The sequence below is a fragment of the Phaenicophaeus curvirostris genome, chromosome 20 (assembly GCF_032191515.1).
Source record: "Phaenicophaeus curvirostris isolate KB17595 chromosome 20, BPBGC_Pcur_1.0, whole genome shotgun sequence".
NCBI classification, from domain to species: domain Eukaryota; kingdom Metazoa; phylum Chordata; class Aves; order Cuculiformes; family Cuculidae; genus Phaenicophaeus; species Phaenicophaeus curvirostris.
The window spans coordinates 6,258,576-6,280,687 of record NC_091411.1 but is presented as its reverse complement, the minus strand read 5'-3'; the positions used below and the strand labels follow the sequence as shown (position 1 = coordinate 6,280,687).

Genomic DNA, 22,112 nt, shown 5'->3' with positions numbered 1-22,112 from the left:
GCATTCCTAGAGACTCAGACCCTTCTGCAAGAAAGACTGGAAGGAGGACCTGGGGGACTAATTGCCTGTCAGCCTGACCTTGGTGTTGGAGCATGTCCAGAAAAGGGCAGTGGAACTGCAGAGGAGTCTGGAGAACAAGGGTTCCAGGAGCAGCTGAGGGACCTGGGGGCTGTTTAGTGTGGAGAAGAGGAGGCTTGGGGGAGACCTCATCAGTCTACAGCTCACTGAAAGGGAGGTTGGGGTGAGGTGTGTACTGGTCTCTCCTCCCAAGTAACAAGGGATAGGATGAGAGGAAATGGCCCCGAGTTGCACCAGGGGAGGGTTAGACTGGATATTAGGAAGTGTTGATTCATGGACGGGGCTGTCAAGCACTGGGAGAGGCTTCCCATGGAAGTGGTGAAGTCACCATCCTTAGTGGTGTTTAAAAGCCACATAGATGTGGCACCTAGGGACATGGTTTAGTAGTGGCTTGGCAGTGTTGGATTAAGGGTTGAACTTGGTGATCTTAAAGGTCCTCTCCAACCTAAATGATTCTGTGCTCCTATGATTCTCTGGGGCCCTCCAAGGGAAGCGATACCTGTGTGTGGATGCTTCTGCAGTGGCTGCCTTGCACTGGCACGAGCCTTGTTTTCTTTTAGGGTTTGGTCCAGGCTTGGTGTGTGCTGAACACCTGCACTTTCCTGCCAAGGCTGGGGCTGAGTCAGAATCGCAGTGTTCTGTAGGGACATGCTGTTTGTAATTATTTTATACATTTATTTTTTCCAAACAGCCAAACCCTGTGTCGATGTCCTTCCTCTTTGTTTCAGTGCTGCATTTTTCTGCTTACATAAGCTCCAAAAAATCCGAACTTAAAGCAATGCTCCAATTGACTAGAGTGACCTTCTTACTAAAAAATGGCATTCTTGGGGGTGGAAAGTGTAGAGTTTTATCACTTGCTTTTTCAGTGGTGCTTTTAGGTATGGGAAGATGTGTCCTGAAGCATCAAGGTTTGCCACAGACTAGAAATTCTGAGTTTGGTCAGATCTACTGGAAAGGCAATAGGATAGAAAGGCAGATGGGGTGAATCCTATTTTTGAGGGCCTGGAGAGGAGGGAGGAGCTGCTGGAGCAAGTGGGTTGACTGGGAGGGAGCGTTGTCACCCTGACTCTGAGTAACCACACAGCGGGCAAAGCGCAGACGTGAGTGATGTCTCCCCATATTTTACTGTGTGGAGAGAGCCAAGAAACGCCCTTGGGAGCTTCAGGTGAGATGCTCTGAGTCGTGAAGGAGAACGAGGTGAAGTTCATGCATGTAGTGAGCCGTTGCACCCAACCACAATGTGTGCGAACACAGAAATAGGAGAGGACCTCCCTAGCTTCTCCTCTTCACCACCACTTTACAGCTTTGAGGGACATGGGAGATTTGGATCCTCAGGCATTTAGAAGAATCAGCACAGGGTGACATTTGGAGGAAGACCTGGGGAGGAGGACTGATGTTAAGAGATCACTCTGTGTTTCTCTCCCCTGCTCAGTGGGGTTTGCTGCAGACAGAAATGACCTCTGGGTGTTTAAAAAGAGAGGAAAATTGGGTCAGTCGTCTGTGTTGTAGGGCTGGGGGCATCAGTGTTGCTGCAAGATGGGCAGCCTCACACATAGCAAAGCGCATGGGAAAAGAGGGTGATGCAAAATCCAGCAGGGTAGATGCACCTGGGAGGTGTTGTGTTTCTGTTGCCTTAAAGCAGGATGGCTGTGGGTGACTGAAGTACAGGGCAAGACACATCTACCACTTGTCTGTGGCCGGGATGGCCAGGGGGAAGTGTCTGGAGTGTGGGTTCCGGGGTGCATCCCTGCCTTGGGGTCTGTCACAACGTCTGGGACAACAGCCTCTCTGCATTGCAAGGGGATGCGTATGTGAATCCAGGAATGAGATTTTTTTTATTCTTGTGCTGGAAACATTGGATCTGGAGTGCTGGCTTTGATGCCTACCTGCTGCTGAGTACCTGGATGAGTGATGGATATCCCTCCGGGCAGCCTCAGCCTGGGATGAGGCATGCAAGTGTTGCCCAAGACCAGCAGCCAGCTTCTGTTCTGTTGACATTAAAAATACCATAAGCTGTATTTCTTTATTTATTTTTAAAGCACCAGCCCGACTCTTAACTTGCACAAGTGAATTCTGGCGTGCTGGCTTAAGTGACCACTGTTCGGATGAGTCTCCTGGTAAAACAGCAGCATGACTTTGGATTCTGAGCTTTTAGAGAGCGGCTGTTTTGAGAGGCAGACTGCCTGAAGGCTGAGCTCTCGGGGCACACAAACCATGCCGGATAGGTTTCAATCAACCTCCCCAGGCTTTTGTAAAGCAGCCTTTTAAAGCACCATCGTGTGATGACTATTAGTATTATTTCGAGGCATGTTCGATGGCTGGCCAGATGGCACACCCAAATTCACTGTTTATTAACTAGACCTCAAATGCAGACCATCAAATAAAAATAAAAAAAATCCCTTTCCCGAGGCAGACAGTTGATTTTGGGAGTGAACATTGACCTGACATGCTGTCGCTGTGAATGGACTCCATGGCTGCTAATCAAAGGTCTGTTTGGGTGGTGTTTGAAATTTGATTATCTGGGGAGATCCACGCAGATCCCCTGCTGGGATGGCGGAGGATTTCTGTGCGCTGGGTTGGGCGATTTTATTTTTTTTTTTTTGTCAGATGAAAAGCTGTGTGCAGTTGAATCTGGAGTTTGCTGTGGGGCTGGATGCAATCCTGGGCTGCGCAGAGAGGGCTGACACATCTCAGAGAGGGGGAGTGTGTTCCCCATGTTGCGGTAACGCCTAGAAACCACAGATAAAACCACATTTCGCTGGGCTGGATGCTGTTGTAGATGCTTGCTAAAGATAGCGGTGGCCTGGAAGCGTCCATAGTCCATAGAGGAAGGGTGGAGAAAGAAGCTGACGTTTCAAGGGCTATAGTCAAGGTCACGGAGTAGTGGAGAATGAGGACGGTGACTCATGTGGGTGCACGGGCTGAGCTGGAAGGGCTGTGCTCCCGCTACGAAGCCTCAGGGATGTGCCTGGGTGGGGAGGGTGCTTGGTGGTGGCCTCAGCCCATGGTGATGTGGCCCCAGCCAGGAGCTGACCCCCACCAGCTGCATCTGTCACCAACTTTTGGGTAACTTTAGCTGAAGGTTCTATTGTCCATCTGTACTTCTCTGAGGAAGAAGGGATGACCCTACCTGGTGGAGGAGTCAAAGGTGAAGGTGATGTTCCTGGAGAAAGGTCACCATGCCCAAGCTGGCCAGCCTGTATTTCCCAGGCTCTCAGCGCTGTGTGTTCTTCTCTTTTCTCTCTGGGCAGTCCTCTGCCTGCACTCTCATCTCTTGCTCCTTGGGCACTGGAACAGGCTGCCCAGGGAGGGGGTTGAGTCACCTTCCCTGGATGGGTTTAAGGGACGGGTGGATGAGGTGCTGAGGGACATGGTTTAGTGCTTGATAGGAATGGTTGGACTTGATGATCCTGTGGGTCTCGTCCAACCTGGTGATTCTATGATTCTACAGCCAGCAAGGAGCCAAGGCAGAGGCAGCAAACCCGGTCTAGAGGGGACAGTGGTCCCCAGCCCCACCGGCAGCAGTCGGAACGCTGAGGCTCTTTGCAGCATCTCTGCAGCACCTGGCACATTCCTGTCCCGTGTTGTGGCTTCTCCTGAGATGCCATTTGTGTCCCCAGCTGACTCGTGGCCCCGCACAGCAGCTGCTCCTCACGGCAGCCCTGGGACGTGGCGGGGATCTGCCTGGGAAGCAGGGTGAGAGGAAAGGGGTTTGCTTCAGGGGAAGCTGTTCCCCGCTGTGAAGCACCAGCGTGAGGAGCCGTACAGGCACAGATATTTAAATGCACGCGGAAATAATTTTCCTTGTAAACCTGTCCTCTGGGTGATTTATTTAACGGAGCAGGACCGCATGCAGGCAGAGCGCAGCCTGGCTGAGGCAGCTTGTGCTGCTGGAGAGGAGGGCATTTCAAATGACTCTGCATTTTTAACTGTTATTTACTTTCGCCTTCCTAGAAGGACTGGGCAGCCCCACACTGGGCTGCAGCCATGGGTAGATACTGGCTGAGGATCGCTGCTGGTGCAGCCCAGCAGGCTGGGGCTCTGACAGCTTGTCCGTGTAGGGCTTTCCTCTGCCCTGCTGCGGCGAGGGAGAGATACTGTTGACCCGATTGACCTGTTGCAGGGCATCCATTCAAGGTTTTCCTAGCTCAGTGAGTTGGGCTTTGAGGCTTTTCTGCAAAGCGTGGCCCTGCAGCTGCAGGGGTGGCCTGTTCAGCCCATGAGTAACTGTGGGAGCTCTTGCGCCCCACAATTTGGGATGTGAAGCAGAGAAGGTGCTGTGAGATGCCACTGCCTGGCACGAGCGTTCAGCCCTCAATTGCTATTTCCCTGGGAGGTTTTGTGTTCTGGGAAGACAATGCGATGCACCCTTCAACTCCTGGTGCACCATTATCTGTGCTAGCAAGCAAGAGGTGTGGCAGCTGTGGGATGTTCAGGGATTCCCTTGTTGTTAAGCTAAACCTGGGTTAAGCATCAAATCTGGGTTAGTTTTTTTCAGTTCCCTCAAAAAGCTCTAAACCAAACACACATAATATGCTGTCATTGTCCCTAATGAAAACTGATGCAAATTGGAGTCTGCGAATCAACTTAATTTGCTCACTCTTCCTGTGCCTCAGTTTCCATGCAAGCAGAAGAGCAATGGGAAGCAGAGGCTGCAACATGCTACTTGGAGATGATGTTAGCTTTGGTTTGTGTCCAGTGCTTAAACCCATTGCCCAAGTGTGCAGGCTCTGCTCCTTTGCTAGCTGAGCAGCCTGTCTTTACTGCTGGCTGGGGAGACAGCTCTGCAGCATGTGAGCCTGGGTCATGCACAGTTTGTGCCGCAGGCTCAGCATAAGTCATGTTGAGGAGAGCTCCTGTCACTCATTTCCGTTTAAAAAGAAAAAAGGGGAAACGCAAAAAAAAGATAAAACATGCCTATAAATGCCAAAGTGTTAATTCAGAGATGTTTTGCCCCCTCCAGGGGATCTTGGGCTTTGTCTTATTAAAAAAAGAATTAAGGGAGAGCATCTCTGAGAGCGGTTATACATCGCTGTCCCTTGAAGCAGGGATGCTCCGAGGCAGCCTCCATCCCTGTATGCCTCCTTTGTGGTGGGCTTCTCTTTGGAGAGGCTGATCTTATGACCCTTCCTTATGTGGATTTGCAAGAGCATTGCTGGTGAGAGTGAGGTCGGCAGCACTGGAAAGTTTTTTTTTTTTTTTGTTAAGGCCTTTAAATAGGGGCTGGGGTTTCTGAAGGAGCCTGGGGATGCTGGACAGGGAGGGCCACATCCTGGGTTTGCAGGGGTGGTGGAATGTGAAAAGATGCAAAGAGGGCTTGGAAGTGGGGAAGGAATAAGGAGCGTTGGTCCTAATGGTGCTGGGGAGCACCTAGGTGGGTTGCAGATGGCGCATCTTGAGCATCATGAGGTATAAAGCCATGTCAGACAGAATTTGGGGGTTCTTTTCTTAAGAAAAGATGCAAATCCATTGAAATTCAAGGTTTTTGTGGAGCTTTGCCAGCCTGGGCAGGAAGGGCGCTCATGGCAATGATTTGAGATGAGACAGATCTTGTGTTCCCAGGGTTTCTGCCCATCCCAGCCGCAGGAGGTTATTTAGGGGAAAGGCAGTGAAGTTCTCCTTTTGCATGGAGAAAATGTTCATTTTCTGTCTTTAGAGTGTCATCACACTTCTGAATCGTCTCTTCTTTGCGTGGGAACTCTATTTCCATCCTGCAGTATTTTAGCAGTCCAGTGAATTGCATTGGGCACTGCTTCTCTTTGGAGGCAAGACCTTGGGAGCCCCCCAAAAATACCCCAAAACCAAACACCCACTCCTCCCTTTTTCCTTATTTTGAGAGGCTGCTCTCCCTTTTATAGATCAGCTGAGCACATGCGGTGGCTCATTATTACCCAGTATTGCCTTGTCAGCATCACTCTGCAGAGAACAGGGTTTTTTTTTTTGTAGCAGAAGTTGTTACATGTGGATGTCATGAAAGCAGAAGAATGCCTGGTTAGAGCATATTTTTCGGTGTGCTTTAATTATCTAAATCTCTCTCCTAATACACACTCTTACATCGTTTACATCCGATTAGCTCTCTTCCTCACTTCCCCTACAAGCGGGTAAATGTTGTACCTGCACCCATTTTTAGTTGGCTGCAGAAAGGGATGGGAAATGAATGAGTGCCTGAACACAGCGGCAGAGAAAGGCAGATTGTTATCTCCCCTACAGTAATTACAGCTTCTAAGAAATCCTGTTATTTTGCTGGTTTTCCAGCAGGCTTTGCCATTCTAGTATTGTCTGTTGCAGACTTGCTGCTCTGGTAATCATTGACTGCCCTCAAAAAAATAGCTTGGCTTGCCTTTTTAAGCTCTTGTGGCTGAATTCTGGTTTGGGGAGGTGGTGCCCACCCTGTTTTCGGGCAGCACTTGTTGCCTCTTCCTTGGAGGTCGAGATCTGGGAGATGAAGGGTGTATGTTGTGCTAAACCAGTGGATCCAGCGGAGACCAGCCTCATCTCTGGGCCTTCCATATTGATGAGTCCCCTTCTGTGTTGAGGTTGCCTGCCCCGTATAGATTAGATATTAGGAAAAAATGTTTTCCTGTGAGGGTGGTGAGGCACTGGCACAGGTTGGCCAGTGAAATCGTGAATGTCCCATCCCTGGAGGTGTTCCAGGCCATATTCAGGTTGTTCAGCCTGGAGAAGAGGAGGCTGAGGGGAGACCTCATTGCTCTCTACAACTACCTGAGAGGAGGTTGTGGAGAGGAGGGAGCTGGGCTCTTCTCCCAAGTGACAGGGGACAGGACGAGAGGGAATGGCCTCAAGCTCCGCCAGGGGAGGTTCAGGCTGGACATTAGGAAAAAATTTTTTACGGAAATAGTCATTGGGTACTGGCAGAGGCTGCCCAGGGAGGTGGTTGAGTCACCTTCCCTGGAGGGGTTTAAGGGACGGGTGGACAAGGCGCTGAGGGGCATGGTTTAGTGTTTGATAGGAATGGTTGGACTAGATGATCCGGTGGGTCTTTTCCAACCTGTTGATTCTATGGTTGAATGGGGCTTTGAGTAACCTGATCCAGTGGGAGGTGTCTCGACCCATGGCAGGACGGTTGGAACTGGATGATCTTCAAGGTCCCTTCTGACCCAAACTGTTCACTGATTCCACAATCCTCATATTGCCGTGATCTCTGAGGGGTGCTCTGGGAAGCAACCGTTTGGGGTTGAGATTTTGTGGTTTGTTTGGCTTTTGCTGCTTCTCCTCATGCTAAACCACAGAGGAACCCGTCCAACCTTGCTTTCAGGGACCATTGTGCTCTTCCCATCATTTCCTCCTTCCTCAGCCCCTGAGGTCCCAGCGAGTGGTTGTTGGAGGGCACCCAGAGGAGATGCCACAGCCCCAGGCTGGAGATTCCTGGGTTTTCCCGGGGCATCCTTGGTGGGGGAGATGGGGCTGTGGAGGCGGCAGTGGCCAGACAAGGTGGCCCTTTGACATTTATAAAATGGTCTTTCAGAGCTGTGAAGTGTCCCGGCTTGGTTGAGGGCTGCCATATAAACAGATGCTGTCCCCCAGCACAAAGCGAGGAATGCAGCGCACAATGGCTCAATGTTTGCTGCAATAAAGCCCTGCTTCTTCTGCCCTCCACAAAGGCAGCTCTGAGAAGGGTGGCGGGCGCAGGGCTCGGCTGTGGTCACACTAACCCTTCCACCAAAGTGATTCAGCTGCTGGTGGCTTCGCTTGGAGCCAAGGGAGTGGGGAAGTGAAATGCAACCATGTGCTACATTGGGCTTTTTCCTGCTCTCCGCTTCCCTGCGTGCTGATAGTCACATTAATTGACCTAAAGGAAAATCAACACTTGGGTTATGAGGGTTCTGGGTTTTCTCAAGGCAAGTGTTAACAGCGTAGGTTTTCCATGGAAGTGTCTTGGAGCGGTTAGGTTTCAAATGTTAACTTTTCTATGTTGCCTAGAAAAATGTAAGAATGATTTATCCCCTGGCTGCTGTCACATCACAGAAAATCAGCACAAAAGGAGCCAGGCTCGCTGGAGAAACGCACCATTTTCAGCAGCATATTTCTGAATTCTTCTAATCTTGTGCAGCATCCTTTTGTCTTATTCCATCAGTGTGACAGAGCCTTTTCATAAGGCTTGTTTTACAGATGCTTGTAATTCAGCAGCACATTTTTCCTCATTCATACTGAGTGCTGTTGTTAATCTTAATTGTATGTGTCACAGGATCACCTCCAGCCCTGCCGGGATGAGTGATGGGCATATCTGTTACCAGAGGTTTACAAGGCAGTGGCTGGGATGAGGTGGGATGCCAGGTGAAGCTGGGCAAGCCACCAGGTTGCAGAAAGGTTGACAGGAGCTGTCTCCTTTGCTAAGGCAGCGTGGCCTCTCGGAGGCTTTTCTGGAGATGGTCCTGGCAAATGACCTGGTCCTGGGAGATGCTGTGGTGTGAGGGATGTGTTCGTATGCTCTGTGCTTCAAGATGAAGATGGTAAATATATTAGGCGAAGCTCTCCTTCAAAGCCATATGGGGTTTCGCGTGGCTCATCCCCATAGTATGCTCTGGTTTGAGACCCATGGGAGCTCCCTTCTTGTCTGACTCTGCCCCAACATCTTCCCAGGCTCGTATGCTTTGAAAGTAAAGGCACAAAAGCTCCGTGCTGCGTCTTTCTGGCTGTCTCTGACTTGGTCAGGCAGCCCCTGGGCTCTCAACGGCAGCTGGGCATCCACGTTTTTCTGGCAGCTGGGAAAACATTCAGAATGAATTTCTCCCTTCCCTCCTCCTTGGAAAACAAAAAAAAAACAAAAAAAAAAAAAGAAGAAAATAAACGATTAGAGCTTGCTAAGGGTTTTCTGTTACACCATTAAACCGTGCACAGCAAGCCTCCCATCAGCCCTTAAGGCTATGGTCCTCCGTCTTCCCATCCATCTTCTCTGTCACGTCCCCCCTAACTTAAGGATGTTTCTGTGGAGGAGGAGTGGAGACTCATTGCAGATGCGAGTGCACATTGTGATCTCTCTCGGATCACAGATATTTTAATGCTATTTTTTTCGTCTTTGTGATGAGGCCTCACTTTCCTGTACTGAGCAGTCCAGCATTCCCTGAGCTTCCAGATGGAGCTCATCCCATCCGTGTGTCCTTCCCCAGCCATCAGACCTGGCAGAAAATGATCTGCATGATGCATCTGTTGAAGGGACGAGTGGATGAGGTGCTGAGGTACATGGTTTAGTATTTGATAGGAATAGTTGGACTCGATGATCCGATGGATCTTTTCCAACCTGGTAATTCTACGATTCGATGATTCAGGCCAGGCACAAGATGGGATTTTGGAGGTTGTTTCCTGTTCTTTGTGCTCTGCTCTTAGGACACTTCCAAATGGGGTCAAAACTATGCGCAGTCCTCCCGTTTAACAGCACCCAGGGTGATGCACAGTATAGTGATGGGGCTCGGTGTTGTATCTCTGTAACTTCTGTCTGTAGAGCTGCCGTCCATATAAAATCCCACCCTGGGGAATGTTTTGTTGCTGCCATTGTCAGGAATCACTTGGTGGGTGATGGGATTTCCTAAATCCTATGGCTTTTCCCCTTGACTGGAGTAGAAGGGTAGGGATGGAAGTGAAATCTGACTGGCTTTTGCATACCTGTTTTGGGGTGTAGGGTGCTCTCCCCCTTGCCCAGCAGTTTGCATTTATTTACAACCCCCTTCCCAGTGCCTGCTGCTGTCCTGGGTGGCTTCATCGTGCCAGCGGGTGCCATCCAGCTCTGGGCTGTTGCCCTGCAGGCACTGAGACAGCAGTTCCTAAGGCACAACATGAAGCCCAAGGGCTGAGGGCAATATAGAATCATAGAATCACCAGGTTGGAAAACCCACCAGATCATCGAGTCCAACCATTCCTATAAAATACTAAACCATGTCCCTCTGCGCCTCGTCCACCTGTGCCTTAAACACCTCCAGGGAAGGTGACTCAACCCCCTCCCTGGGCAGCCTGTTCCAGTCCCCAATGACCCTTTCCGTGAAAATTTTTTTCCTAATGTCCAGCCTGAACCTCCCCTGGCGGAGCTTGAGGCCATTCCCTCTTGTCCTGTCCCCTGTCACTTGGGAGAAGAGCCCAGCTCCCTCCTCTCCACAACCTCCTTTCAGGTAGTTGGAGAGAGCAATGAGGTCTCTGCTGCACAAACTCCTGCCCTGGGGGGGTCTCCAGCCTGGCACGCAGCCCTCACCCCTCTAGAGTCAGCGCACTCGGTGTTGATTCAAGCCTTGCATGTGGGCTGCCCCTGTTCCTGCCAGCTGGCTAATCACTGCCTGCTCCTCCAGCCAGGATCCCTCGTGCTGGTGATGGTTTTAATCATTAGGAAATGTACATAAAGTTGATGGATGATGTGATGGTGATATATACTACCTACACGCTCTTTAAAGTAAGTATATTAATAAAAATCTAGTAGAAAACCTAGGCTGGAGGAGACTTTTGTTACTGGAAGTCTGATTTTTGTCCCAGTATGTCCTTCCATCAATGCTTTTGAGAGCTGAACATTGGCTGGCTTCAGTGGAGTTAATAATCATGTGAAATGGAGTTGAGCAACTGATGTTGCTGCATCTAAATGTTTCGCTCTTCCCTTCCTCCTGCTTCACCCCAAAACAAAATTCCTGGCTGAACCCCAGTTCAGTTCCTGCTGTGCAAGTATTAAACTGTGGGTCTTTTCTTTTAAAGTTTCTGGATTTTTATGGCCACAATTGGTCTGTTAACTGGACTTTTTTTTTTTTTTCTGTGGGTTCAATGCATTTATATCATTGACCTTTGCTTTAAAAAGTGTCTGACGGTCTTTACTGGGCTGGAGCTATGAAAAGAAGTGTTGTAAGGGGGCTTTATTCTATGGAAGCAATGACCACAGGCAAAGCTTTATATTTGCTGAGTGATTTAATTCTTGCACATGCAGAACTTGGCGCTGCGCCATGTGTAACATGTTGAGAAAAGATCTGCTTGAGAGGCATTAAACCCAAACTTTCCAAAACCGTCTTTTTTTTTTTTAAAAAACAAAAATAGCTTTTTTTTTCCTGTTATTTTTAAGCTAACTAGTGAAATCAAGGGACACTGCCTGAAAATGCTGCATTGAGCTCCAGCAGAGTTATAGGAGAAATAAATCTGCTTTAGAAAACATGAAGTGGGGAGCCTGGATGAAGGGTACTGGCTGGGAGGATGAGGAGGGTGTCATTGAGATAAAGGCTTGATCGAGGGATAGAAGAGTGAAATGAGGTACCCTGGGCTGCGTGAGGAAGCCTGGGAGGGAGACAGCTCTATGCCGAGTCCTGTGAAGCCCTGTTTGGAGGTCACATCTCCAGAAGATGATTTTCCAGGCTGAATATCACATCCTCCCCAAATTAACTGCTTTTCCCGGCTTGGCTTTGCCTGCCTGCCCCCTGCCTGCTTATAGGAATATCTGTCTGGTAGCGGTCAGAGGCAAATAAAACCAAAGTACTTTCTTTGCTTTTATTTTAAACACTGGCAACATTTGGATTAATGTTAGGTCTTGTGAAAAGCTCTTTAAAAGTCAAACACACTGAGCTGCTTAACAGCATCTCTTTGAATTCTGCATCTGCCTGCTGCAATTCCAGATAATGGTCTGGAGAGCAAGGCAACATCATATTTCTTTTTCCTTCTTGTAATCAGTCCATAAAATATGCCTGAAATTTCATTTTATGAAACTATTTAATTGTGCAGCCGCTTGGGCTGAGTTCTGTATTTTGGTGTGTCTTTGAGTATTTCCTCTTCCTTTGGCAAGCAAATGAACAACAGAAATACTAAATTATGTTAATTTTGAGCAGAAGCAATGTCTTCCCCAAAACATACTGCATATTAATTAAAATCAACTCATCGATATTGCATCCAAGCCATTTGGAGCCTCAGCCCCTATTAGTTTTAATCAGCAGATTTTTCTAGGGGCTTTTAGAAGCAAATTGCTAATTGCTCGCTCTTCCCCAGGAGGAACAAGGGAAGACAACAGATTATCTTTGTGCAGACACACCAAACCCTGAAATACTGAATTAAAGAAGTGGATGAATAGGGTGGAGGTTCTGCAGGGGGAGAGCTACGAGGAGACTGCATCCAGCAGCGAGCTCTGTGGATGGTACCTGCTACAAGTCAATCCATCTCCTGGAGGAGACCAAACTACACTTATATGGGGGGCTGTCCTGGCTTCCCTGTGCAGCACATGGATGTTGAGGGTTCCTGCAGGTCACCCCAGGGCTATCGCAGACGCAGAGAGGCGCTTTGGCACATTCTCATCCTTGGCTCCGGCGTGTGCTGGTGGGATGAGCCATAGCTGCAGTCACTGTGCTGGGGGGTTGATGGCACAGAGCATTTCATCCATTCTTGTTATTTCTCCAGGAGCTGAACCTAAATGCTGCTAGTATATCAAGTTGCTTGTGAAAGCAATAGGTTTGAAGCCTCTGTGTGGAAAGGCTGGCATGGAAAGCCAAAGGAATGAGGGTAACCTCTGCTTTTTATAGCTTTCTGGTATTTGCTCTTGCCAGCTAACACCAATACCCTCTGTTTTCACTGTGCACAGCTCCACCCTGCGCTGGAGCCTCTGTGCCCAAGTAAACAGGCTCCTGCCTGAAGTTCCCTTCAATGGAAACCTCAGGGGAAGGGAAAACCCTCTCTGCCTTTCGTGGGCTCTTCCTAGGTAGAAGTTGACTGGGGAGAAGGGCTTTGCCTGGGTGGCTGTGGGGATGTTGTGTGGAAGGGATAAGTGAGATCACGGAGGGAGTGTGGGTGGCTGATGTCTGTCCAGGCTGAAACCTGAGCGAGACACCTGAGCTGCTGCGCTGGCTCGCGGGGGGAGCTGGGAAAGCAGGTGATGAGCAGAGAATCATCTGCTCACTCCAAAAATCCATGAGGTGCTGCTTGGTACTGATGTGGAGGGGAGGTGATTATCCACGTGGGTGCTTTTTTGTCGTGCAGGTGTAGTGATGACAGGTGTCCCAGTGTCCCGCAGGACCCGGTGCTGTGTTTGATGAAGCTGGAACCAGAGACGGGGGGACCAGTGGGGCTGTCAGAGCATCTGCTGGGAGCTGATGCAAAGGGATGGCTTTGGGCCAAGGCTTTTCAGAGTGAGTGATGGTTTCTGGTGCCTAGCTGGAAGTGCTGTCAGGGCAACTGGTTTAGCAGAGACTCGGCCTTCCTTGAACTCCTCACCGCTTTTTGGTAGTTGTTGCCCATGGGATTCATGTCCAGTTTCCAGCAGGCATTTTTGTGCAGAGTTCCCCGCTCCAGAAGGGGAGTCCAAAGCACTGACCACAGGTTTGTACTGTGGATGCCTCCCTGTACATCTAGATTTCATTGTTTTTTCTCTGTGCAGCTCTGGGCAATGCCAGTGTAAAGTTGGTGTCATGGGCCTGAAGTGTGACCGGTGCCGTGATGGATACTACCAGTTTAACGAAACTACTTGTGAGCCATGTCAGTGCAACAACCACTCCAACACCTGTGACAGCTTAACAGGTAACTTTCCTTTTGTGACCATGGTGGGTGCAGACCTTACCTGTCCGCTCTGCCTCTGTTTTCTTCCGTTTTCATTCAGCTGATGTCTGCTGTCATCTTCTTCACCTGCATCTTTATGCCTGGAGTAGCCAGAATATTCACCTTAAAACTTAAATGAAAATGTGGAGTAAGGCTGGAGCTAGTCCTTTCCTCAAAGAAGTCAATAAAGGCTGCCATACGTACCCCAGGATGCAATGCAGAGCCTTTATTCTGTAGTCTCTATTGGAAATCAGTGCTCTATTGTTCTCTGCACTTGCACAAATACACAACACGGGCTTTTAAAGAGCTTTTGTTTAACTGCTGTTTACCTGGAAACATATACTGTAGCAGCACTGACGTAAGGTGACTGTTACTGCCACAGATAACATGATTACTGCTGGAAAAAACTGGCAGCACCTAATTAATATTGCCCTCTTTTTATGAATTTGCTGTGTTTGTTTTCCTTGATCGTTCTTTGACTGTCTCACTCACACAGATGCTGATGGAGTGCAAATGTTGAAGCACCTGTGTTTGAATAGTTTATGGGAGGGCAGGGGAGAACCTAATTGCTTTCCCATCTCCACTGAAAGGAGAGATCCCAGAGGAGCAATGTTATGTGACTGCCTGTGCAATCCCCACTTTAGCAACAAAGCTCACACTTGGAAATCCAAGTTCTCATCAAAACTTCCAGGCTGAAATGCAATTCTTTAATATTTTATCCATGAGCTTAGGAAGGAGCAATAATTTAGAAGGCATTGCAGGTTTTTTTACATAGTTGGTAGAGAGGGAGAGCCCGGTGAGTATGGTGGTTGTGGGCAGTTTCTGCACCAGCACCTGTTCCCTGTGGCCTGTGTTTTTGCAGCAGAGGAACGGGCAGCTGCAGTGCTGGCTGTGCCCAGCCGATGCCCTCATCCTGCTCAGAGTCAGGATAGCTGCAGGCACTGGATCTGCGCTCCTTGAAGATGAATTATTGCATTTGTTCCTCTGCTGAACTCTGTGCGCTTCTGTCCTACTGTTACTGAAGGATATAAGATTGTGCCTTGAGCTCTGTGTGCATCAGCTGTGTTGCTGACTTGGAGCTGGGTGTGTGTGGGTTTTGTGAAGGAGTAAGAGAATCTGCTCTTCCTTTTTCTCCCTCAGTGCTCCCTCTGCTCTTGATTTTAAAAAAAACAAACCAAATCCCAGCCCAGACCTTGCCTCTGGGATGAGGCTGTTCAAGCAGCCCTTCTGCTAGGGCTGTCCTGCACTGACCACGATACTGCACAGAAAAACCCTCTCTTTGGTTAATGACCTATTGTTGATTTGACAGAGATCCCTTTTTAAAAATTTTCCTCCATCTGCTTTATTTATTGCTGGGGGTGGGGGAACCCAACAAAACCAGAACAGAGAAGCGTCGATTAAAAATTACATCTGACACCTAATAAGTAACGCAGCGCTCTCAGCCTTCTCTAGAGACTGCACTTTGTGTGACCTCCCCCGGCTTTCCATCAGCTGTGTGGAGTCTTTGTCAAATTTTCAGGTTTCTTTTGCATTAATGCTGTACTTTGGGCTCCCTCTGCCGGCTCTGCCACCAGCTCTGTGCGATGTTGCTCTGACCAGGAGGAATATTTAAAATGACTGGGTTGGAAATTGGGCAGCCAGAGCTCCCCAGGCACCAGCGCTTCCTTCGACACGACCCTTGTGCCCGTGTTGTGCTGCGCAGTGAGTTTGGTTGCTTCATCCCCACTGGGGTACTGTGAGGTCTGATCCTTCCTGAGGGCATTATCAGGATGGGAAGTGCTATTAATTATTAAGGCTTTCCGCAGCAATACCTGATTGCAAACCCATGTGTGTGTTGCATGGGTGAGCCACTTGCTGACTCATTGGAAACGCAGCCATTTTGCAAGGTTGCCCTAGATAAATGGGAGTAATTTCCACCAGTGGGAAAGACATTGGCTCTGAAATGACCACGACTGTAGAGAAAATGCAGGTGTGATTCCAGATTTATACCCCCATTAATGCCTGCAGAGCACGGGTCAAGGCACCCTCACTGCTGATGGGGCAAATCGACCTTCCGCGAGCCGGTCTGTCCCAGTCATCCCGCTGAGGGATCTCATTGAGGTTTGCAACTAGAGAAACCGAGACCAGCGGATAATTTTTCCCTCTAACCCTGACATCTCTTCCACAAAAACCACCGGCTCATGTCTGACAGGCTGCTGGGTGAAGAGCAAACACTGTGTGGGAGCAGACACCGTGCAAGTATCCTTAGTCATCAGGACGCTGCCAGCCCCACCGTGCGTGTGAATCGGCTGCTTCCCAAAAGCAGCAGCTGCCAAGGTTTGCTTCTTGCCCTGGACACGAGGGTCAGCTGCAAGGATGCACCAGGCTTGCTCAGGGATGCTCAGCTGCGGAGTCATCACTGTGGAAAGAGAAGAGTAGGAGCCACGCAGCGTGTTGGGCTTGCAAGGGAGCCAAACTGTTCCAATAATAATAAGAAAATCCACTGTGGTTTTTTTTTTTAACAGTCAGCATTAACCTAATTCAGGAGTTTTTGTGTGGTTGATGTTGATATGAGACTTTACCATACCCCTGCAGCACTGCTAGATTAGCTCACCAAATCTCCTCTCTATGCTTATTTATGCAGGGAATAACCTGCTCTGTGCTGCCCTGGTTTGTTAGAAGGCAGCTGTTGCCTTTTCAGAGTCTTATACATGGGGTTTAATCATAAAAGCTTCTCTCAGGTCACTGTTACCTCAACGAAGAGCCTGCTGTATTGTGGGATGTTCCCGTTGATGGATGGGCTTCTGATAGGGGCTACATTTTGATAACTGGGGACATTCTTCTTTCTGTGGTCACAACAGCATCAAAATTCAATTCAGAGGCTGTTAGGAATCTGCTAAGACACAGCATGTTGATTTTTCTGATTTGGAAGCTTCCCCAGAAAGGGGAGGTGGCTGATCTGAACCCCCAGTTCTCCTCTGTTTCTCTGGGAAGGTCAGTAATTGCTGCTGCCTCCTACCTGTGATGGGGATGGAGGAGCTGGAACTGCGCTGATGGGAAGGAGCCAGGACGTGTCCTTACCCCGACCACCAGCTCTGGGGCGCAGGAAGAGGCTGCACGCAGGAAAGGGCAAAGGCATAACCTGGAGGGATCTCTCTTGGGAGTAGCGGGTTTGAAGCATCAAGATTCCATCTCAGTGGCACAAATGTAAACTGAAACTCCTTTGCTTGAGAACTATTTAATATTGATAGCATGCGTTTACCTGCACTGACATTTTACAGTGATGAGCTCTGAGTCTCTGCTGGAGCTGCCTACTTTTTCATATTATGTGCCTGTGCTTGTGGAGGGGGAGACAACCATCACAAGGTCATAAGAGGCCAAGATCATGTTTTGGCCGGAGGGCATCCAAAATCACCTGTGAGCTCTGATAAGTTCCTGCTCCAAATGTTCTGCTCCAGTTCCTGCTGCCAAACGGTTGCTTGTGCTCCTTTCTCTTCCCCAGGCATCTGCCTGGACTGCCAGGAAAACACCAAGGGAAACCAGTGTGAGCTCTGCAAGGAGGGCTTCTACAGAAGTGCCCACCCTGCCCACGCCTGCCATCGCTGCCCATGCTCCACCGTGGCATCGACTGGCACCTGCCGAATACGTAAGGCTTTTGTTTTGGTCTAATTCCTCAGGCAACGAATGTAACTCTCTTCAATTAAATTGCCACTGGGGATACATCAGCCTAGCGAGGCGTTTTACAGCCTGTGAAGCTCTAGTCTGTAGGAACCAGGCACCTTGCTGGAAGCAGCGCCTGCCACGACGCCTCCCTGGTGCTTCTGTTGCCTGTGAGAGCAGCTGCACAGGGGAGAGTATCTGAAAAGCCTCTCTACAGGCTGCAGGCTGCTCTGAAAAGCCTGCAGAGTTTTTGGGGTGAAACTGCTGGGCTTGTGGCAGGCAGGACAGGTACAGGAGATGGGCAGCAGTGCCATGTAGCCATCCGTACCTCTGTGAGCTCTCTCCTGAATATCTCCATGGGACTCCAGACTTCCCAGTCTTTCTGCTCTGTTTTCATGTGACTGAGAGAAGTCATAGCTGTAATAAACACGCGTAAGACACTTTTTTTTTTTCCTTAATCAATTCTGCAATGAAGCCATCTCTGGCTTCATGTAGGCCAAAAAGTTCCTGCCAATTGCTAACATCCCTGATACAGTTCTAGCTGCTTTCTGAAATTGGCTCTTTGAGATGGAAATGTTCAGTTTGCTTAGCAACGTGCTAAGCATGCTCTGTGATGCTGGTACAAGGCATCAGAAATCCCCAAAGCTTTTTCCCCCTAGAAACAGAAAATGCTGCGGGTCAAAAGTTACATTTTCAGCTTAAAATTTGAGATGGGTTCAGCAGCAACGCTAGCTGCTGATTTTTGTCATAGTGATTTGTGGTCAGGTCCCACAGAACCAATCTGACAGCAGCTGTTTCTCTGTGGGGGCTATGGCACATTCCTGGTTTGCTTTCTGTGTTCTTTAGAGCTTGGTGAAACTGCTCCAAGATGCGACAAATGCAAAACCGGCTACACCGGCCCAAACTGCAACCAGTGTGACAGCGGCTACTACAACTCTGACAGCATCTGCGTAAGATGTGAATGCAACGGGAATGTGGACCCAGCGCGGTCACCCAGCGTGTGCAAACCGGATAGCGGGGAGTGCATCGGCTGCCTGTACCACACTGCTGGGTTTCACTGCGAGGAGTGTGAGGACGGCTACATCCGAGACCCTGAGGGGACCAACTGCACCAGGATAGGTAAAACGTGCTCTTCCAATTGGTGTTGAAGCTTGTGCTGCTCCAGTGGGCACAAGCTACCTGAAAGCTGGGGAGGGAATATACTGTTAATTGTTCAGATTGGTTCATTTGACCTGGATGAAGGCATCGAGTGCACCCTTAGCAAGTTTGTGGATGACACTAAGCTGGGTGGAAGTGTGGATCTGCTGGAGGGTTGGGAGGCTCCAAAGGGATCTGAACAGGCTGGACTGCTGGGCAGAGTCCAGTGGCATGAGGTTTAACAAGGCCAAATGCTGGGTCCTGCACTTGGGGCACAACAACCCTATGCAGTGCTACAGACTGACTGAAAGTGAGCCAGCAGTGGCCCAGGTGGCCAAGAAGGCCAATGGCATCTTGGCTTAGATCAGAAACGGTGTGGCCAGCAGGGCCAGAGAGTTTCTTCTCCCTCTGTACTCAGCACTGGTGAGACCACTCCTCGAATCCTGTGTTCAGTTCTGGGCCCCTCACCACAAGAAGGATGTTGAGGCTCTGGAGCGAGTCCAGAGAAGAGCAACGGAGCTGGTGAAGGGGCTGGAGAACAGGCCTTATGAGGAACGGCTCAGAGAGCTGGGGGTGTTTAGCCTGGAGAAGAGGAGGCTGAGGGGAGACCTCATTGCTCTCTCCAACTCCCTGAGAGGAGGTTGTGGAGAGGAGGGAGCTGGGCTCTTCTCCCAAGTGACAGGGGACAGGATGAGAGGGAATGGCCTCAAGCTCCACCAGGGGAGGTTTAGGCTGAACATTAGGAAAAAGAATTTTCACAGAAAGGGTCCTTGGTCCCTGGCAGAGGCTGCCCAGGGAGGGGGTTGAGTTACCTTCCCTGGAGGTGTTTAAGGGACGGGTGGATGAGGTGCTGAGGGACATGGTTTAGTATTTTGATAGGAATGGTTGGACGCGATGATCCAGTGGGTCTTTTCCAACCTGGTGATTCTGTGATTCTATATCCTTTCTGGGCTGTGGCACAAGGAAGAAAACCAGACATTTATCACACATTAATGACTACTGGCCTTGAAATCTGGGGTTTAGAGTAACCACCCTGATTCCCAGGCTGTGGCTGGCACCTCTAGTAAACAAGCTGGAAAGCAAAACCAATTAGCAGTGTGTTTTAAGGTAGGTTTTTAGATTTGTTTGGTGTACTCGATCTCTTCGTGGCCAGTGAATTGTCCTTATTGACTAGCCCATTGTTGGCACTGTCTGGTTCCCTAGAAAGGGTGTTTATAATAAGTTTGTCATTCTTGATGCTCTGCAAACAATCACTGTTTGGACCAAGTTTAGATATTCTTTTATTTTTGCTTTCTAAATGGGGAAGTCAGATCTCAGCAAGATGAGATCTAAACTTGCACAGTGAATTAACACCAATGTTTACTGGTACCTGCTCTCGAGGTCTCTCATGAGTCAGTTCACATCTGAGATGCTGATGCTCCTTCAGAGGCTATCAAGAGGATGGTCCACAAGGTGGATCTCCAGCTCCATGCATGAAAACATTACATGATAGATAATAGAACCCAGAGCTCAGGAAGGTATCTGAGCCCAAATTCGTCCTTGTCACCAACAGAGATTTAATTCAGGTCTTCCATTAGGAGCTTAATGTGGTTTTCACTCCCATGCTGCTCTCTGGAGGTGTAATCACAGAGTCCTTCTCTGCGTGGGGAGATGATCAATACAAAAAACTTGAATGCTCATTAGCTGTAACGGTACAGTTGCAGGGCTGCAAATGGCACTTTTGCACTGGGTCATCCATTATCTCCCCCTGCACAGCTCTGTCTTTGTGCAAAGAGCTATGTGACCTTGCTCCATTAAAATCCGTGTGTATGGCTTTGCTTGTAGTTTTCAGCAGTCATTTTATTTCAATGATGTTGTTGTAGCCTTCCCTGTTGCAGGAAAAGACTGTGTCCTTTCCAAGGATCTGGGGCATGCTCTTCTAGCTTTCCTATTTCTTCAACATGTGCTTTTTTCTTTTCTTATTAAGCAATTAAAAAGGTGTACAGTTTCTTACACGCAGTTTGCCTAAAAATTGACATGCTGAGGTACTGTTGTGCATTGAAACTAGTTTTAGGTTAAGATTTCATAAACCACTAGTGCTTTTGAGTGGCCTGGAGAATGAAATCATCACCCAGACTCTTAAGTGGTCGCAGCTGAAAAGAATCAGCATGTTTTGAACAGCCAAAGCTAAATCCAACCTTGAGTATCCACAGGGACTGTTCAGACTCTTAAACCTGACTGAGGTTTTGATGTTTCAAGGCCGATGGAGAGTTTATTCAAAGGATATATAGGATGACCAATAGTATAGTTTTTGACCTCTGGGTGTACAGTGTTCCTGCTGCCATGGTGGAGCATAGCAGCATGGATTTAGTGATGCAGGGTGGCACTGTGCCACCCAGCTGAGCATCACATCCTTCCCTGAGTGTTGGCGCGTGGGCTGCTGGCGCGGGCCTGGCTCCTGCCGGTGCTCATTCATTGCAGAAGGCAGCAGAAGCTTTGCATTTCAATCAAGCAGCTGGATATGACGTTCACGTCAATGCTGCCAAAGCAGCCCATTGACTGAACAGCTGCTGCTCTCAAGGAGCTGCTTTCGGACATCTGGAGGGCTGGCACGGCCCTGGCAAGCGGAAACAGGCGTCATTGTTCACGGCCCAAAGGCGACAGTCAGCGGTCAGAGACCGGCACTGTTTCACCATGACGTTGCTCTTAGTTCCAGGAAATGTTTTCACCCATGTCCCTCTTGCCAGCACTTAACTGATGCTGACTCATAAATAGAACCCAGAAAAATCCTGTTTCTTTGCTGGTGAATCAGCCATTGTCTCTGTTCTGCTTTTTTCTAATTATAGCTGCCGGCAGGGTTTGCCAAGAATTGAGTATTGATGAAGGAATTTGGAAAGGATGACTGAATTCCTCATGCCTTTCTCCCAGAGCTGTATCCAGGAACTTCTTGCTCCTATCATGTTGCTTCCTACTGCGTAGTTGACAGAATCATAGAGTGGTTTAGGTCAGAAGGGACCTCAAAGCCCATCCAGTTCCAACCCCTCTGCCCTGGGCAGGGGCACCTCCCACTGGATTAGGGGCTCAAAGCCCCATCCAACCTGGCCTTGAACACCTCCAGGGATGGGGCGTGTGTGACTTCTCTGGGCAACCTGTGCCAGTGTCTCCCCACCCTAACGGGAAAACATTTCTTCCTAATATCTTAATCTCCCCTCTTTCCACTTAAAGTGATCTAATTCTGCCTGTTAATTCCTTACAGAAGTGCCTTCTGGCATCTAACATGCCAACTATCCTTATTTTAACCCAAGGTAGGACCTGCAGCGAATAGAGGAGCTGCTGCAGGGAGGAGGGACTCTGTGCCGGAACCAAAATTAGGAGTGTGATAGCCCCTCCAGAGGAGTTTCTTTCTTTATCACCTGAACTGGGAACATGACAATCCCCAGTTAACTCGTGAGAGTTCCCCCTAGGGCTCGTGGAAGGAGTCTTGCTGAATATTTACAGCTCCTGTTGCCACTGGAGATGCAACTTAGTGCAAAATTAGTCCTTCGGAAGTGACTCTCCTCAGTCATAATTAGTAGACGTTCTTTTCAGGAGAGCTGGATCAATACAGCACAGCACTATCAGCTGTAATTGCTGCAGCTGTAAGTAGGTTTAAAATGAAGTTGCATTTCTGATGGCAGAAGGAGAAATGGAAGAGCATGGGAAAGAAGGGTGCAGAGAGTCCAGTGGAGCAATAGGTGCAGAGAACATATTGATTGATTGAGGCTTCGTTTCTGGAGGGTTCCTGC

General features: G+C 49.1%; 1 protein-coding gene across 2 annotated transcripts in view; it reads left to right on the top strand.

Annotated features, from left to right (window-relative positions):
- The window catches only part of MEGF9 (multiple EGF like domains 9), a 57,366-nt gene that overhangs the window by 29,440 nt on the left and 5,814 nt on the right, over window positions 1–22,112 (top strand). For both annotated transcript variants that reach the window (XM_069872969.1, XM_069872971.1), the window contains exons 3-5: window positions 13,415–13,554; window positions 17,054–17,197; window positions 18,058–18,330. In XM_069872969.1, coding sequence (XP_069729070.1) covers window positions 13,415–13,554; window positions 17,054–17,197; window positions 18,058–18,330 — 557 coding nt within the window. The remainder of the gene's footprint in view (window positions 1–13,414; window positions 13,555–17,053; window positions 17,198–18,057; window positions 18,331–22,112) is intronic.